The 18,704-nt window shown below is 55.1% G+C and overlaps 1 protein-coding gene across 1 annotated transcript in view; it reads right to left on the bottom strand.

Annotated features, from left to right (window-relative positions):
• Positions 1-18,704, bottom strand: part of MYH9 (myosin heavy chain 9) — a 90,826-nt gene that overhangs the window by 34,462 nt on the left and 37,660 nt on the right. Inside the window, exons 4-7 of the mRNA XM_041757488.1 lie at positions 5,986-6,013; positions 5,088-5,181; positions 926-1,018; positions 416-479 (exon numbers count right to left, since the gene is read on the bottom strand). Coding sequence (XP_041613422.1) covers positions 416-479; positions 926-1,018; positions 5,088-5,181; positions 5,986-6,013 — 279 coding nt within the window. The remainder of the gene's footprint in view (positions 1-415; positions 480-925; positions 1,019-5,087; positions 5,182-5,985; positions 6,014-18,704) is intronic.

Raw genomic sequence — 18,704 nt, 5'->3', positions numbered from 1 at the left:
AACAAACTATCTTGACGCTCCTTCCGGGGAGGATAGCCTGTCAAACAGCAGCTCTGACACTCAGGAGCCCTGCCTATTTAAATAGCCCCTGCCCATGAGGGGCTAGAGACCAGAATATTCTTGCCAGTGAGACTATAAGGCCTACATCCAGGAGACATAAAGTAGCACCCACTCAAATTCTGCCCCTCTGGGAACCTCTTCATCATCCCATCTCTTCCAAAGTACAACTCTATCCTGCCACTAACGAAAAACCTGAGCTCAGGGTTGGGTGTTCAGTGAGCTTCTCCTGGTACCCTTGCCAATGCCACAGGTGAGGCGTCCCAACAGGCCCATAAAGGGGGGAGGACAAGAGCTGGAAGCGGCCGCTTCCCTCCCCACCAGACCCAGGATTCCTGTGGCAATCAACCAAGGATACAAGTCTCAATGTTGGCTCCAACGATATAGCCATTGACATCAAAGTTGATGCGAATGAATTTGCCCTAAAAAAGACAGAGGAAGCCATCAGAGGCCAGAGGCCAAGGGAGAAAATCAGGAGACCGCCCACCTCGGAGGCCAGGGGCCCTGCGCCCCGCACTACAGGGGTACTCAGGACTACCAGGGCCACGCTGCTTAGAGCCCGGCCCGCACATGGTCAAGAGGGCCCACGTTCCCCACAGAGGTGCAGAGATGTTCTCTACTCCTCGAGCTGGCCCTGGCTTCTAACCCACTGCAGCAGGTTGTTGCAGCAGGTCCTACAACAGGACAACCAGTGGGACTGGCAGGTAACTCCCCACTGCTTTCTGCACTGCTAGGTTGAAGAAGCCACTTGTACAGGCCTGCCCCGACTGGAGTGTGACCCAGCCCACTCCATGCAACAGGCCGGGGAAGGCAATAGGCGCCAAAGCTGGGGATGGGTGCGCTGGCCCCGTAACTGGCCGCTACTCACAAATCGTGAGGAGTTGTCATTCTTCACAGTCTTGGCGTTCCCGAAGGCCTCCAGGATGGGGTTGGCCTGCAGCAGCTGCCTCTCCAACTCACCCTACAAGGGAACCCAGACGTGCAACTGAAGTCCGGGCAGCGGCCTGGGCTGTCACGCCTGCTCTGTCAGGCAGAGGGGACACTGGCAGATCCATGTCTATGACCCATGTGCTGGGAACAGAGGCTTCCAGATGAGCCCTGACCACACCGGCCCTGGCCTCACCCCAAGTCACTCAAGAGCAGCCTTCCCGACAGGCCTTTGGAAATCTTCAGTGGCTTGGACTTACTTCCCAGGACTGACCAAGTAGTGTCCCTAGAAAGGGAAGGTGGGTGGCTCTCCCGGCTCTAGGAACCTGGCACGACGGTCCAGACTGCCAGGGAGGACGTGCTGGGAAGCAGCCTGGGAGTCAAGGAGAGGCACCGTTTCTTCTCCTGGACAGAGTCCCTACCCTCTAGGACAATGGCTCCGCTCTGCCCTGCCTGCCGCTGGGCCCCACCCAATACCCGACAACACTTCTCTTCCTTTTTACAGGACAAGGAGAGAACCAGCTCCAGAAAAGACACCAGCTCATTTCATCCGTGTCCCACTAAACTCTGCCTTTTCCTTGCTGGACCCTGGCCTGCCACCCTCCAAGCCTGCTGCCAGCATGTCAGGTGTCCGACAAGGCCCACTACGGGCTTTGAACCGCCTATCACTAACACGGACGAACTCTACTGTGGTCTTATGGGACTCCATGGTTGACAAAACACCCCCTTCTACCTCCTATCCTGGGTCCTCATGATGCTCAGGGTGATAAACAGGGTGGCCCCAGTTCCCGGAAAAGAAAACAGGTCGAGGGAGAGGGCATGATTTGCCCGAGGTCACCCAGCTGTCAACCAGCACAATGGGGACCAAGTCTTCTATCTAGCACCTGTTGGTCCCCGCCGTAGCCCCCACCCTGTACAGCCCTGCTCAGGCTCTCCTCTGTCAGGTTAGATCAATTCTAGAAGCAGCCATCACCTTCCCAGCAGGCCTGGTAATAACCGACACTGGCTGAAGAAAACTCGGCTCTCATTCACCTTAATACCTGGATCCTCTCTAGGGGGAAAGAATATTGCACAAGGGCCAGGCTGGCTTTTGTATTTATTAGCAAGGCTGGACCCCGGCCAGGACTTTACGGGAACGGCTGCCTGTGAGTGATGAAAAGGAAAACTGGTAGTAGCAGGAGCTCCCAGGAGAGTCGTGAGGTACAGCCTTCCAGGCACACCTGCTGCAGACAAGACTTGTCTGCTGAGCTCTGAGCCAGAGACGGGAAGGGGCCCGAGCAGGCCCTCCTCCTCCAACTGCCGTCCTCAGCCAGGGCTCCCCACAGGGGTCTGGGGATCTTCTGTTTTCACACCACAGAGATGAATGAACGAAGGTCAGCAGAGCCACAGTGAAGGGCAAGGGGTCCCTGTGTGCTTGGCACCAGCAATCCCAGGACACTGGGCTTCCACCCACAGGGCTTGGGTGGGTCTGCAAAGCCTGCGAAGCCAGCCGATGGAGCCCGATTTGGATGAGCGCTGCTCCCCCACCCACTAAAACGGTCCTCTTGAAGCACAGGCCAGGCTGCCAGGCTGGCTGAGCCACTCCCATTCCTATTTCCACAGACTGGGAGCATGGTCCCCACCAGAGCCTGCTGCCAGCTCCTATTTGAAAGCAGAGCTAAAGTCTGTTTTGGGACCCCACACTGTTGCCGTGGAACGTGGGACCACCTGGCCATCTAGGGAGTGGCGACGTCAGGCTCCAGAGCCAGGGTCCATGCAAACAGTGGTGAAGGCCAACCTATGGGCTCTTCCTTATTGACCCATAATGGGCACAGGAGAGACCTTTATTTTTCAATAAAATCTGCACACTATGACATTCGGAGGGTCTGTTGGCAGTGTATGCTCATAAGATATGGAATTACCCATCCAGTTTATGAAAGGCTTCAATGGGTGGTGTTTCTGCCAGTGGCTTCCAAACTAGCACATAAAAAACAGAGGGAGGAAGGGGAGGGGGAGCCAAAGGTCACTGCCCAGGCTACAGAAGTCTACCTGCAAAGTCCCTTCCCCCAAGCTGTGCCTTGCCAGGCTGCAGCTCTGGCCAAAGCCTGGCCTTCCCATGGCAAGGTGAGATTTGGGACATTCCAGTGGGTAGTCTCGGGACAAGCAACTGGGTCAATGCAAGGGAGAGCTCTCGCCCAGTGTATGCCATGATAGGTTCCAGAATACGAGAGCCACAAACCCAAGTTTGAGCATCTCGGGCCCCAGCTGTGTGCAGAAAATCACTGTACGGCTTCAGGCAATAAATCAACCCAACTGTCAATGGCCTTTACAACTGAGAGCCTGAGCAGTAATCGGAAGCCAGAGGCAACCTATTCAATCTCCGGGCTGGGGACAGAGTGCCTGTCACAGGCTACGACCTGAGACATAGAATGTGACAAGTTTGCTCCCACTTATCACCCCACCCCCAGCACACAGTCTTCTCCAAGCGGGGTGCCAGGGGCCAGTCGGCCCCCCCTGCAGCAGGAGCCCCATGGGTCTCCATTCTTGCTCTGTAACTGTGGTCCCATCTCCCATCCTCCAGGGCAGGGACTCCAAGGTCACCCTCCAGAGACCCAGGAGCATGTGAGGCATTTAATAAATAGCTGGAAGATGAATTTGACTGCAAATTCTGAGAAGGAAAACCACAGCTAGGGGACTCCTAACCTCACAGTCCTGTGTTTAAAATAGGCCTCCTAAAAAGAATGGAAAATGGAGGTTGGAGAGAGAGAGCAAGAAAAATTTTATTGGTTTCTAAATATAACCCCTGACACCCCACGGAAAAAGATTCAGAATGTCTTGAGGAGTTTGGCACATGAAAAGTTACTTTTGGTTCAGTTCCAGAAGACTGTACTCATTAGGACATTCTGCAGGACACACCCCAGGTCTGCATGCAAAGAGACACACACCGCTACTTACTGACACGCTGTACACAGCTCCCCAGTAAGGGGGAGCCACAGAGAGACGGCGCAGGTGCCCCCCATGGCTTGAGGGGACACCATGGGCACTTAGACTTCACAAGGAAGCTTAAGAGTGTGTGCTTAGGAGAAAGAGAGAGAGCACCACACGGGCATGCTTTTGACCGATCACCCTGAGCCCTGGGAAGCTCCAGTGTGGGGCCTTCTGGGCGCAGCTCCTGACAGGCACACTGGTGGCAGGTGGGGGGCCAGCCATCTCCATCTGGTCCGGACACTGACCACGTGGGGCTCCAGGGGAGCAGATGCCCGTTCCACTGTGCCCCCTCCCCCGGGTCGGGGTTCTGCACAGGGCCTTATGGCTGCCGCGCACGTGGGAACAGTGGGCCTGGCCAGAGCTTCTGAGAACAGCTTCCGGGACAAGGCCCATACCCGCTCTGCAGGAGCTGACATTTCAGAGTGCACAAGAGGTCACCGTGTGTCACACACCCCCCTCCGCCCAAGACAGTCAGTGAGCCGAGCCTACGAGAACAGGTCTAGCTGCAGAAAGTGACAATGGTGTGGAGTGAAAAGCTGCTCAGGAAAAAAAATACATAATTCAAGGGCACACGATGGGCAGAACACGCATTCCCGGTGCAGAACGTGCAGTAAACGTGCAAGCTCACCTAGCGAGGACACTGCTGAGTTCGACCATAATCCATCAAGAGGGAGGGGGAGAAAAAGGGAAGTGAGATGACTTTCCAGTTGCCCTTCCTCTCTTCACTGGGGGAATGTCCACCCAGAGGCATTTCAACAGCGGGGAAGAGAAGTGGGGATGCAAATGCAGGCCTGCCCGAGAGGCTTCGGGTCTCCATCAACTTGAGAACCAAGTTTTGGGATCTCTCTTCTGACCTCAGGGGTAGGAGGCCACACAGCAATTAGCTGCAGACCCCGGGAGGGCTGCTTCGCAAAACCCGGTGCTCTCCCGTTTCCAAAGCAACTCAGAAAGTTAGGAGGCTGGGGGAGAAGCGGACTGGCTACCACCGGACCCACTCCCAAGACGGCCACGCTGCAGCCGCCGGGAGAGTGGGTCCAGCCTCTGCTCCAATTCCCAAAATGCTCCAAACCACAGCTTGTTAAATGCTCTTCCTCGGGAGGATCGGGCGCCTCCATGGGAGGAAGGCCCGCACTCACCTGGTCCTTCTTGCTCTTGTGTGAGGAGGCCACGTGCGCCAGATACTGAATGACTTTCTTGGTGTTTTCTGTCTTGCCAGCTCCAGACTCACCCCTGCCGAGACAGCCATGAAAGTTCTCAGGGGAGACACGGCCAAATCCCCAAAGTCTGTCCCTTGCCCAACGTACTGCGCTCCACTATCTCCCACTCTGCTGGCTATTAGTGGGGGACCCAACAACACCTAGCGGCGGGAAAGGGAAGAGGCAGATGAATGCTGGGTTCTGGGATCCTCACTCTGGCCGCTTCCCATGGCCCTCGGGCAGCCGGACAGCAGGACAATCAAACACATTGCCTGCCCTGGTCACTTGGCAGCCCTCGTGTCCACAAGTCTCAGGCATCAGTTTTAGGCAGCTATTGACTCAGAGGCCAAAGGCACTTATACATGTCCCTTCGAAACCCCTTGAAGGAATGTTCTGTGCCATCAGCTCCCCCAGCAACAGGGTTTATTTATCTATCTCCTTGTTCGGTTCAGAGGAGGGCAAGCAGCCCCAGTGTCTGCTGCAAAGCAGGTAAAGAAAGCCACTGTTCAGAACCAGAAGGAATGTGTTCTGGAGGGGCCAGTCAGTTCCCAACTGTGCTTTGCTGAGAAGACTCCTGCCTCTCCCTGATATGAACCTCCCCACACTGGGAACTGGCTCCTCCGAGGAGGGTGAGCCAGTCTTTGACCCTGAAATAAAGCTCATCCGTGCTGGGGGGCTGCCGAGAGCAAACCTACTACCTCAATTAAGACACATCCCTTGGGGAAGGAATGGAGGCTTGACGGGGAATGTTACCCATCGGTCTGGGTTGGGGTAGGAGCCCTCAGAGTCAGAACAAATTGGGGTGACATAGGCCCGACCCCCAGGCAGAAACACTTACGTGCACAAAATGGACTGGTCCTCTCGGTCTGAAACAAAGGAAACATCACGTTAACTTCTACGGGATACAAAAGCCTCCCCCTCGGGCTTCTGAAGAGCGGCCCGTTTCACAGAAGCAGAAAGCCTTGACTACTGCCCTTTGCAGAGGGCCCCGCACACCAGCCGGTGACACCGACCCAATGCCTCATTGGATGAGGGAGGGACATGGACAGGTGGCAGGAGCTCAGACTGCCCACCCTCGCGCCTGCCCGGCCCCTAGGAGGCCCCCTCCCAGGAAGCTCCCCAGGGATCTGCTGCACTGAGTATTGAGGGATGGGGTATGCTCTGAACTGGGGCGGGGGATCCATGTGCTCTGAACTGGGGCGGGGGCCCCGTGTACTGTGAACTGGGGCGGGGGGGCCCCGTGTGCTGTGAACTGGGGCGGGGGGCCCCGTGTGCTGTGAACTGGGGCAGGGGAGACCTGTGTGCTGTGAACTGGGGCGGGGGCGCTGTGTGCTCTGAATTGGGGTGGGTGCCACAGGGAGAGGAGGCCTGTGCAGGTGTGGGAAGTACCGTCCCGTCCTCACTCAAACAAGGATCACAGGTGAAGCGGCTGGGTGCGGGCTGGGGTAGACAAGGCTGGCTTCGCAGTGGATCGGCCCTCGGGGTGCATGGGCCCCCCAGACACATGCACGGGTGCCCAGAGCCCCAGGCCCCTCGTGTGATGGGGAGGAGAGCACACATGCACGAAGCCCCCACGGTGTCTGGCACATGGGGGCCGTGACTCTGGTGCAGGGGCCGTATGGAAGGAACAAGATCACAGCTTCCGACCGGCCTCTGGGACAAGCTGGGTCTCGAGGCCCGACTGTCGGGATCTTTCAGCAACAGTCTCCAGCTGCACCTCAGTGAGCAAGGAAGGATATAAACAGCCCACTCCCCTCGCTGCTGGAAGAACAGTAACGTCCACACTCTGCAAGCGAAGTTTGACAGAAATGCTTGCAGGTGTTTGGGCTGACCTGGTTCAGTGCGGGGGTTGGGGTGGGGGCAATTTTAAAGTGATAACTGAGAAGACAAACTTATTTTTTTCCCTCTTCATCCCACCCCATGTCATACCCTCAACTCCTTGGGGTCAAACCAGCCAAATCCTGGACCAGGCCACTTACTAATATTTGAGCTGCAGTGAGGCATTTCAACCTCATGTCTCAGTTTCCTTATCTATAGAGTAAATATGCTACGAGCTCCCTGGCAAGTTTAGCTTGGAAAACAGAAGTAACAGATGAAAAGAACCCGGCAAGGAAACAATGAACTCCACACATGGCTGCAGTTTACTACTCCGTCATGAAGTCTCCACGATGGGTGGTGGTGGCACTGTCAGGGCAGTGGGAGTACTAGTCAAGGAGTCATAGGAGTACTAGTCAAGCAGTAACAGAAGAGTACTAGCTGAGGAGTAATAGGGAAGTAGCGGGTACTAGTCGAGGAATAACAGAAGACTAGTCAAGTAGTAATAGAGAAGTGCTAGCTGAGGAGTAACAGAAGAATGCTAGTGGAGGAGTGACAGAGGACTACTGGTCAAGCAGGAATAGAGGAATAGGAGCTAAAGAGTAATAGAGGAGTACTAACTGAAGAATAAGAGAGGAGTGCTAGCCAAGGAGTAATAAGCACTACTCAAGGAGTAATAGAAGACTACTAGCTGTGGAGTAATAGAGTACCAGCTAAGGAGTAATAGAGGAGGACTAGTCACTGTTAGCATTAGAGGTACTGCATGAAACCCAACGTTGGGGACCTGGAAGGACAAGCTTACTAGCTGCCCCTGGCCGGCCAGGCCCTGCAGAACGGGACAGTGGGGAGTGACTCATGGCTCCCTGTGTGCACAGCCTCAGGAGACGGATTTAGCCATTCAACACCAACAGAAAGCACTCAGCTGGGTCACCTGCTGGGTCACTTTCCTGGTCGCCAGGAAAGCCTCCAATGTGCCCACCTCAGCAAGCACACGGGGCTGGGCATTCCTACCATCTCTGCCCCCAACTGACGGTCACTCGGGTGGGGGAGAAGAGGACATGCAGAACAAGAGGCAAATATGAGCCACACACCCAACACCAGTGGCAGCTGCTCCCACCCTCCCCCCAAGAAATCCACGGTGCAGGGGTGCAAGGGAACTCAGCCAGGCACCCTCACACACGTACCGCACACCCAGCTCACCACTGTGGAACTGCCCAGAGCAGGCAACCTTGCTTCCCCACTCCCGGCCCCTGTCTCCACATTCCCACAAAACAGAGACCAGGTGGCCAGGGTCGCAGAAGCCTCCATAGCATCTCCATAAGATAGATGGGACGAGGCAGGGGCTGAGGGCTGGAAGACGGGGCAGTCGCCATCACCTGCCCCCCCCTCCAAAGACAGTGTGGCAATAGGCACGGTCTGGAATGCGCAGGGCTGTGATCCCCAGGCCTGGCCTCCCCCACTGCCCACCCCCCACCACCCCACCCCACCCTGCCGCCCCACGCCAGCCCCGGCTGCAGGCATGTTTAGTCACTGCTCCACAAGTGGGCAAGAATGTACCTGCGCGTGCTGGCAAGCTGTAAGGCAGCAGCAGCCGATGCTACCATAAAAGGAAACATTCCCATCCCTTCCAGAAGGAACCGTTTTCCCAGGGCTGTCCAGGCCCCGTCCCTGGGATGGCTGGAATTCCTCTAATTGTGTGAGGAGGAGTCAGATGCTGGGCTGCTGAACAACAGGAAGCAGAGCCCCACAAACACACACACACACACACACACACACACACGGGCATGTGCACACACACGCACACAGACATGGACAAGCTGCACGAGGACGCAGAGACAAAGATGCGCATGAGCACAGGCAACACACGAGCACATACAAGCACACACGTAAACACGGACACATGGGGGGGTACGCAGGTGCCTGCGCACCTGCACATGTCAGTACATACACAGAGGCCTGCATGCGCTTCAATTTCCAATCTGAGACCCAAATTCTATGCAATCTACATCCACCCCACCACCACCACTCCCTCCGCTCCTGACCTTTCACCTCCAATCCCTGAAGCATAACTATCGACACAACCCAAAAGGATACATGCCCATACTTTCATTTTACACTTTAAAGAAGCGTCAGTTCACTTTGCCAGAATATTCTTGTGGCAAATGCTTTTGCAGGGGAAAATTGATGGAGGCCCGTCTCATCACCTCAGCTCTTATCCCCACTGCTTGGCAGCCCAAATCCACCTGTCTACAGTGAAGGACACCGTGGCCCCGTGAGTCTCGAAAGGCCCTTTCAGTTCTTACAGTGAGTCTGGGTCTGTCATCTTGTGGCCTCACCACAACCTGAGAGTGAATAAGGCAGGCACCGTCCCTGTTCTGCGTGTCTGTTCTCACAGTGCTTCTGGGCTTGCTCCTGAGCTCTGAAGCATCTGTTCCCAGTACTGAATGGTCAGAATTCTCAGCCGCCAACAAGCTCTCTGCCTCAGTTTACTCTGCCACACTCCAGTGCATTCCAGCGGGGACCCTCCCGAACACCCACTCCCTCAGCCCCTCCCCACACGGTCACCTCACGGCACACACACTCCAGGGCTCAGTCTGCTGTTGTGACCGAAGTCCTCCTTTGGGCCTATGAGACTGAAGGCTTGTCTGAAAATGCCCTTTCGGGATCCCTGGGTGGCACAGCGGTTTGGCGCCTGCCTTTGGCCCAGGGCGCGATCCTGGAGACCTGGGATCGAATCCCACATCGGGCTCCCAGTGCATGGAGCCTGTTTCTCCCTCTGCCTATGTCTCTGCCTCTCTCTCTTTCTCTATCATAAATAAATAAAAATTTTTAAAAAAAATGAAAAATGCCCTTCCTTATGCCACACCAGGAGACAGACAGCTAGACAGGAACCTCATGGCCCAGAACCATGGAGGACACCCACCAGAGACAACCCAGTTCTGGGAAACGGGTTCCTTCCCGGAATGAAGGCATGTTAGCCTGCCAGAGGCCCCAAACCCGTCCTGCCTGGTCCCTAACTTGGTGGGAGTTGAGTAGAGACAGGACACGAATCTCTCTATAGTGATTTTCAACTCTTTAAGAGAAGCAGCAGCCTTGCCTCAGATACAATCTTCTCGAATTCCTCATTTGAAGAACAGGAGATGAACACCAGAGCTGTCTGCGTAGTGGAGACAGGGTTCATCAGAGCACCCTTAGCAGACCACTGTCCAGGCATGCAGAGCAGTGCCAGAAGAGAGAGGACAGAGATTCCCACTCTGCACTCCCCATGGAGATGCCTGGCCCCTTGGCCTCTCAGAATCAGAGGCCAGGGCCTCACCAGCAGGGCTGCTCTAAGGACTAAATGACATCAATGCCTGAAGCATGCAGAACAGCCCAGGTGCCTGGAAACATTGTCCTTAATAACCCCAGGCCTTTTGCACCTCCAGAGCTCTGCACTGTGCACCATCCCCCGAACAACAACAAAAAGGTTTTAAGTTACACGTTCAGCAATGAGGCCATTCCCTCTCCTGATTTTTTTTTTAACCCCAAGCCCCCAGAGGCCTTTCGGAGCTGATGGACATCCAATGCAGACAGGTGTTTCCAACCAGCTCAGAAGGCCCAACGCAGGTGGGAGGAGGGGAAACCTGACCACAGGTCTCTCACCCCAGGTACAGACGTATGCTAGGGGCTTTATTTATCGTTCACTTCCTCAGCAAGAGGAGCTGCTGATTCTTGTCCATAAAAGGCCACAAGGCTCACAGAGTGGTGACATCAGCCCCAACAGGAAGTACAGAAGGAAGAGACCGGGCCTGGTCCACCAACAGCCGCTGCCGGGACTGACTCATCAAACTCTGAGATAAAACCTCTCGGGCCTCCTGCGGACCTGCTCTTGGAGGCACACCTGGATGAGCACTGTGCCCTCAGGATCTGTCTTCAGGCCAACCAGGCTTGATCAATGGCCGTGGGCCAAGAAAAAGGGAAAGCAAAGGGCAGGTTCAGGTTAGCTGACACACCTGCGTGGGGTGAGGCTGACGAGGTGACGCACGACCAACAGGCCTACACTTTCCACCACCCTGGGTCGCTCACTGTGCGAACTCCTGCTCCTTGTCGCCTGGGACAGGAAGCATCAGGCTGCCCAGGGCAAATCCCTGGGCTCCAGAGTCAGTTCTCCCCAGACTCCCATGAGTGTCAGGATCTCATGGGCCAAAACGCAAAGTCTTTCACCAGGTTCAAAATGTGGAAAGACCTGTGGGTTCAAGCTCAGAACTCAGAGGGCTGGGAAGGCCCGGAGCCACGAGCACTCCTGCCCCAGGCTGCAATGAAAGAGCTATCCACTCTCTTAGGAAGTGTTGGGGGCCTTATAAACTCATCTGGGACTCTGCCCAGAGCCAGCCCCATTCACGAGCTTGGGCTACAGGCACCTGGGGATAAGTAGGGAGGTGAGAACAGTAGGTACAGCTGGTGCTCCATGTCGGCACAGGCTGCACACCGACGCCAAGCCCCAGCCCCCTGGGTCATGGAGCCTCTGGCAGCCTGCTTGCTGAGCCACCCACTGCCCCTGGCTCCTGAGCACGCAGCGTGGTTGCCAGCAATGTCCTCTCCAAGGCACAAAGGTAGGCCCAGACCAGGGAGATGCTGGCTCAGCAGCAACCCCAGCAGGAACACAGCTGGACTTGGCCCAGAGTCTCCACCCACACCCTCCCCAAGGTGAGGCCGTGTGTGAACCCCACTGAGGCAGCCCACGTCTCTAGTCCCAGGAGGCCAAGAGGCGGAGAAGAGGCACCTCCCCCAGCAGGCACCCTCAATAATTAGAAAGAAGCCCCAGGGCCTACACTTACAACTTTCATTATGGTAGAGGGCAGGCGAGGTCCCAAACAAGCCCTCTCTCAGCCAAAATGCACCCAGCCACTCACACAAGCCGAGCTGAGCTGCCAAGCTCCCGGTACGCAGGGACACCCGCCAGGAACAACTGCTGGCTGCTCAGACACCTTGTCCATGGGCAGGGCTGGGAGTGAGAACGTTCTCTGTGTGGCACTGCTGCTGAGACAGCTCAGACAGGTTTGTCAGGGTGGAGGGAAATTCAAAAGTCACATGTGAGTGCAGACAGCCCACAGCAAACACCACTGGGATGCTCAGAGAGACCAGACCTGGAGGTCAGTCTGCTTTGCTCTTGAACCACATTCCCCTTGGGGAGCAATAGGAAAGAGAGAGGGCACTGGGTGGCTCAGCGGTTGAGCGTCTGCCTTCAGCTCAGGGTGTCATCCTGGGGTCCTGGGATTGAGCCCCGCCTTGGGCTCCCCGCAAGGAGCCTGCTTCTGCCTCTGCCTATCTCTGCCTCTCTCTGTGTGTGTCTCATGAAAGATAAAATCTTAAAAATAAAAAAAAGGAGAGAGAGACTTGGGGGGGTCCCAGCGGAGTCCGACAAGCCCCAGTCCACAGCTCTGCAGAGCATAGGAAGGAAGACCAACAGGACGCTGAGAACAAGGTGGACAGTACCAGGCAAAGCTCTGGCTTTGTGAAATGCCCTTGGGATGAGTTTCATCAGGCTTGTTGGAGAATGGCAGGAACATCTGTGCCAGGAGGTGAACAGTAATGGCATGGAGAGACACATCCTAAAGAAGCCAGTTGCTCCCGTCGCCCTGACAAGGGTCGATCAAATGAAATGAACAGTATGTTGGTAACTACTAGGCGAGAATTCACTCCCAGGGCACAACCTCTGTCCTTGGCTCTCAGCTTAGACCTTGGCCCTGCTGTATTTGTGGACTGGCTTCAGGGTGGAAACCAGATCTTCATCGAGTCACAAAGTCTGGCTGGCATGACATACAGGGCCCCGGTCAGTACTGACTGTCGCCCAAAGGAGCACCAAGGGTCCTCAGTTTTCTGCAAAGGGGGACACTGGGCCAACAGCCTTGGTCCAGACCAGAAGAATTTTACAGAAGCCACTTAATGAATCCTGACTTTCATGCCTGCAGACTTTGAGCACTGACTTTTCTCTTTAGACAATTGGTCCTGTTCTCATCTGACAGCTTAATTCCAGAAATCGGGCAGGGGGAAGGAAAGCAACCCTTTATTCTGAACACACCAACATTCAGTCCTGACCTATTGGAACACGGCTCCGCTGGAGTCTCAGAGCCAGAACCTGAGAGAACAGGAAAAACGGCGGTAAGCAGGGTTCACAGGCAGCCTGGGAGGAGCACGTCCAGGGGGCATTAAGAGCACAAAGCAGCTCAGCCATTACTGATTGTGCAGGTGACTTCTGGTTGTTTGGGGGTGAGGGGTGGTAACAGAGATGCCACATCTTCGACCACCCTCAAAATTTCAGTTCCTGAAGAGCACTTCATTCTTGTCCCCGACTTCAGGTGGCCTGGTGCAAAGCACAATAGGCCTACTGGGTTGAAATTAAAAAACTAAACAGAAAAGTAAGCCAAAATAAAGCTGAATCCTTGAAAAGGATCTGTGAGCCACAGATTCCTCTTCTAAAGATTTTACAGAAATGAGACTGGCAGGCATGACCACATCATAACTAAGCAGCCTCGTTCCAAGGAGCAGGCTTTGCTTCCGGGGGCCTAGCAGGGCAGTGGTCCGGGTTCTGCTGGGCCCAGAGCTAGGGTCACAGGCCCCCCACCCCGGGTCCCCACCACACATGGCCAGAGGATCCCTTCAGTGTCACTCAAGGGCTGCCTCCCAAGGGCATGTCGTTCCCCTGAGGCCCCCTGAAGCCACGTGGGCCCACGGGCCTCCTGCAGCCTGCTTGGGGCCGCTGACGAGACGGGACAAGTCTGAGGCCGCGTCTGCCTGCGCACGCCCGTGTGCTACGCGGCCCTGCAGGGAGGCGCCTCTGACAAGTCACTTCCTGTGTGTGCTGCCACCCGGAGCCCCAGCTCTCACAGGCCTCCTAGAGATGAAGAAGTCCGCCTGGAGGAAGCATTTGGTTATCACCTGCATTAAGAGAGTGGGAGCGTGGAGGGAAAGAATGCAGTGCAGGGAGGGCAGGGGCGGTTCGATCAAGAGGCTGCATTTCCAGGCGCTCCCCACTACCTTCCAGGGGGCGCTCGTTTCGGCCCGGCACCATCCACATACACCTTGGGTCATCCCTGCAATAACCCTCCAAGGAAGTAGGCGTCACTAAGCCAAGAGGCCACAGGGAAAGAAAGGCTCAGTGAAAGTGGCCCCCTAGTCCACAGGGACCAACAGAGCCAGGCCCCAACCCAAATCCAGTGCAAACCCAGCTCGCTCTTCCTCACACACGTCTTGCTCCCAAGGCAAGTTGCTCCTCAGGCTGAGGCTTACAGAGGCCCAGCAAACTGGTGCCGGTGACTTTACTTGTGGAGGTGCTGGGTCATTGGCCAAAGCCCCTCACACTTTGCCCCAGCCCCCGGGCTAGGTGGGGCTCCCTGCCCGTGCCGGGCTCGCCTGCTCTCTCTCTCAAGTTCATCTCCCTGCCTCTCAGGACCTCCTCCCGTTGGGCCAGGCCTGGTGAGCGCACAGTGACCATGTGCGGCCGGGAGCGCGCCCCTCTGGGGTGGGCCAACGCGGCACCCGCGGCCTCCACGGCACAGACGGGCACTCGGGGCCTGGCTCCGGAGCTCCCCGCAGACAGCGGGCCCTTTGTGTGCAGCGGCGGCGGGCAGGGCTCGCTGGCAGGGCCCAAGCCTCCTGGCCGGCGCGTTCCTGCTCAAGTGGAGTCATCACATCTGTGGCTGCCTCAGCCGCCGGTCCTGGTGAGTGTGCTCGCAGTCATGCTTCACTGTACCCTTGAAGCATTTCCCCAGCGCCTCACCCACACGGTGCTTCCCACCCTCAAGAAGGCCTTGGAAAGCAGACAGCTCCCCAGAAGCAACTGGCAGGGAGAATGTGGAGAGGGAGTGAGGGCCTGCAGCCAGCCGGCTGGCCAGCAGTCCTCCAGACACAGCCAGAGGACCTGGGGCAGCAGCCCCGGGGGACAGGCACCAGGGCGGCAATCGGGAGACCCTGGTTTCTGGGGCTGACTCTGCGGGCCCTGGACAGGTAGATCTTTATTTCTGGCCCGAAGCCTTCGGATGTGAGGCTAGTGCTAGAACTCTACCCCTTGTTTGCCCTCAAAGGTTAGTCAACCAACTGACAGAACGTGGACACGCAGTGGACACTGGGCCACTGCCTGGTGACCAGCCGCTTCCCGCGCAGCTTCCACCGAGCAGCAGGGGTGGGACTAGCACAGAGTCAAGGGTTAAATAGTTCTCAGATTAGGTTAGGCCTGGAATGAAAGCAGACCCTGCTACCACTCCCCCAGAATTGCTGGGAGCTCATTAAAATACCATGAAGTCACCGAAAGTGAACCAAACCTGGCATTTTACCTAATCAACATTGAGGTTTTCTGCTAGTCTCTCTGGGGAGAGAACAGATTCTTCAGTGGGTGTATTCTCCTTTCAGAACCCACGTACACCCTTACCCCCAGAGGGAGACCCTGGAAGGCCAGGTCCCAGAGGAAGCCAGAAGCGCCATTTCCCAACCAGGTCACACCTTATATAGACCATGCGCTGCTCCTGCCCTGGGACACACCCCCATGCCCCACGGGGCTGCCGCTGCCCAGAGAGGGACAGCCACACAGAGTTCATGCCCATCCTCAATGTGCCTTTACCGAATCCCAAGGAACGGTTCAATCCCCAAGGCAGAAAGACCCATTACTGGCCAGGACAACAAATTAACCAAAGGGAAAAGCCAGGGTTGGGAGGGTAAACCAACCAAGTTACCATGGGACTTTAATTAAACCCAAGGTTGAGGATTAAAACAAACAAAACTGCCAGGCACGTCTGGGCTGCCCTGGAACCGCTTATTGACACATACCTGCCAGCCTTTCCACAGAATCCGACCTCTGCAATGCCTTCCCCGCCACCTCTGGCCTCAGTGGCCACACCTTCCCCTCAACTCGCAAGACACCTGACACCTGCTGAAGCCGTGCTGGCACCAGGTGTAGGTAGCAGCTTGTCTTGTCATATAGCCATGGCCCCAGATGTCTGGGTACAAACATGTCTCATCCCTCCCCCTGGACTGCCAGGGCCTCCAGTGCCAGAATAATGTACTAGACCTCTTGGTATTCTGGCACTTTCTATGTCCTATCTCCATGGACTCCTCCAGCGTGCCAATGCTGCCATGCCCCATCCCGTGCCCATGGCAGACAGCACTAATCTATCCCAACATTCCTTGGCTTTGAGTCTTGGATCTTTGACATGCCAGGCCCAGAGGCATTACTGATCCACAGGAGTCGATACTCAATAAAAATAATCTGCAGTGCTTGGTCCAGTGGTGCTCAAGTGGGGGCACTTTGGCCCACCCCTGCCCACCTTGGGAACATTTGGTAGCAATGTCTGCAGACATTTCTGGTTGTCACCAGAAGAAGGAGGGAGCTGCTGGCATCTAGTAGGTAGAGGCCAGGTTGCCGCTAAATATCCTACAATGCATAGAACAAGCCCCCCACACCCAAGGGAGAATTCTCCGGCCCCAAAGCTAAAGTCCGCCAAGTTTGAGAAACCCTGGCTTACTTAGTCTGATACACAGGCAGAGTGACCATATGATTTATCATCCAAACTGGGCAGCTTTTCAAAGTGAAAAATGAATACTAATACTAACTACAGGACAAGCGGCACTCATCAGGACTCACAGATGAAAGACAGGGAGGCCCCAGGAACAGGCAAAAGGAGCTCATCTCATAAAAGTCCCCAGACAAAGACACCAACTACCTTATTTGGCAGAATAAGTGCTAGTATGCCATAAGCCACAGGCAGCTCAGGGAGGAAACCCTTTTCTAGTTCCCGTTTAGAGAAAAAGCAGAAAAGGAACTAAGAGGTGCTTTTTAAGAGGTGAGGGGCAGAGAACACCCCTGTTCTCCCCACAAAGCCTGTGCTAAGGAGTTCACCCTAACAGCCCACTGACCCTGAAGCATCACTGTCCACACCTGACTTAGGGCAACAACCACAACTCCTCTCAAGAACCTTCTTTGCTGGGATCCCTGGGTGGCGCAGCGGTTTGGCGCCTGCCTTTGGCCCAGGGCGCGATCCTGGAGACCCGGGATCGAATCCCACATCAGGCTCCTGGTGCATGGAGCCTGCTTCTCCCTCCGCCGTGTCTCTGCCTCTCTCTCTCTCTCTCTCTCTCTGTGACTATCATAAATAAATAAAAAAAGAACCTTCTTTGCTTAGTGAACCACCTTATCCTTAACAGGAGAGCCAACTTCTCTTAAATAACTTCCTCTCTGCTCCAAGGAAAAAAAAAACCTGTTGCTAAGTGCTTTGCAGGTCAGCTGTAGACAACGAGAAGGGATTTGGAAATGTTCTCAGTAGGTCCCCACGGAGGCTAATGGCTGCACCAAGTCCGGCATTCATGAAGGAGGGGAGGGAAAGGCTCGCAGGCTGAAGGTCAGAGATTACGGGGACCCAGCACCCCCACAGATCATTAAAAGAGGCACCAGCACCTCTGGCTTCCTGGGCCCAGAATGGATTTCCATCCCTGGTCTCCAAAGAATGAAACACCTTCCCGCTTGCTCTCATAATTTGGGGAGCTCATGGCTTCCTGTCAAGGCCATTCTGCTATGGCCAAGACTCTCTGGTCAACACAAAGGAAAGCTCCAGCCTTCTGCAGATCACTCTCTTTATTTCAATGACCTCCAACCTACAGAGCTGACTTTTGACCCTTTAAATGTTTTTGTCGTTGGATAAAAATTGGTCAAATCTCTTCAAGAAGGAGTCATGCAGGCTGTCGGAAGAAAGGCTGGGAGTCCAGTTCCCAGAACTCCAGAGGCTGTTGCCACGCTCTGCATCATGACATTGTTCTTACGATAATGGCTTGCCTGACAGTCAAGGAAGCCCATGTGCTAGAAAACCGTTCAAATCCAGGATCCGAGGAAGGGAACATGCCCTAATTCAGCAGCGCAGGGCTCAGGAAGACTCCAGGGTGAATTTGCACCAGGCCAATTAGCACAGCTAGGAGAAAACTGACTCATAACCTCTAGAGACACAGACTCAGGGTCTTCTGGAATCTCACAGAATGTTCTCCCACCAGACTGCTTTAGTTAGCACTTTGAAACACACATCCTACTTTAAAACTAAAGGGCTGGCTTCCTCCAGAAATTTTCATAGACATAAACATAAGTCGAAGGCTAGGCCCAACTTGTACGTCCTGCATAATTCATCAAGCTTGGCAATGAAATACCTTCCCCACAACACCGTGCAGAACGAGACAGACTTGCTCACTGTCCCTTCAAACCGCTACACCAGGGATTGACTCTGCTAATACAACAAGGTTCTCTACCACCACTGCCCAGCTTCACTGCAATTTTATTTATTTTTTTTTCACTGCAATTTTAAAGGAAAAAAAAAATGCACATGTACGAGGATTTGGAAAACCACTATCGATATGAAGTCATGAGAATTCAGCCCTGCCTGGAAGTTGGGCTTGACCGGGAATTACACGAAATGCCACCACATGCCAAGCACTCAGCTGAGCTCGAGAATATATAGGTGACACGGGCCCTGTCCATGTCTAGGAGAGAAAACCAAATGTGTAAACACCTAAGTCAAAGTATCACTAAATCTAGCCCAGATATCCTCCCTGGAAGGCAGGTCACAAAGTCTTGTGTTTAACAAGAGATTAGGGACCTGCCAGGCATTGCAAGTAGTTGGCATGGGCAAGGTGGCTGGACGCAGGAAGGCCCGGGAGAAAAATGTAAGCAGGTCCATGTGGCAGGAAAGTCAGAGGAAGGCAGGAAGCCAATTACAAGGGCACTGTTTA

The sequence above is a fragment of the Vulpes lagopus genome, chromosome 5, assembly GCF_018345385.1.
Source record: "Vulpes lagopus strain Blue_001 chromosome 5, ASM1834538v1, whole genome shotgun sequence".
NCBI classification, from domain to species: domain Eukaryota; kingdom Metazoa; phylum Chordata; class Mammalia; order Carnivora; family Canidae; genus Vulpes; species Vulpes lagopus.
Note: the sequence above shows the minus strand (reverse complement) of the source record. Positions and strands in the feature narration are given on the sequence as shown.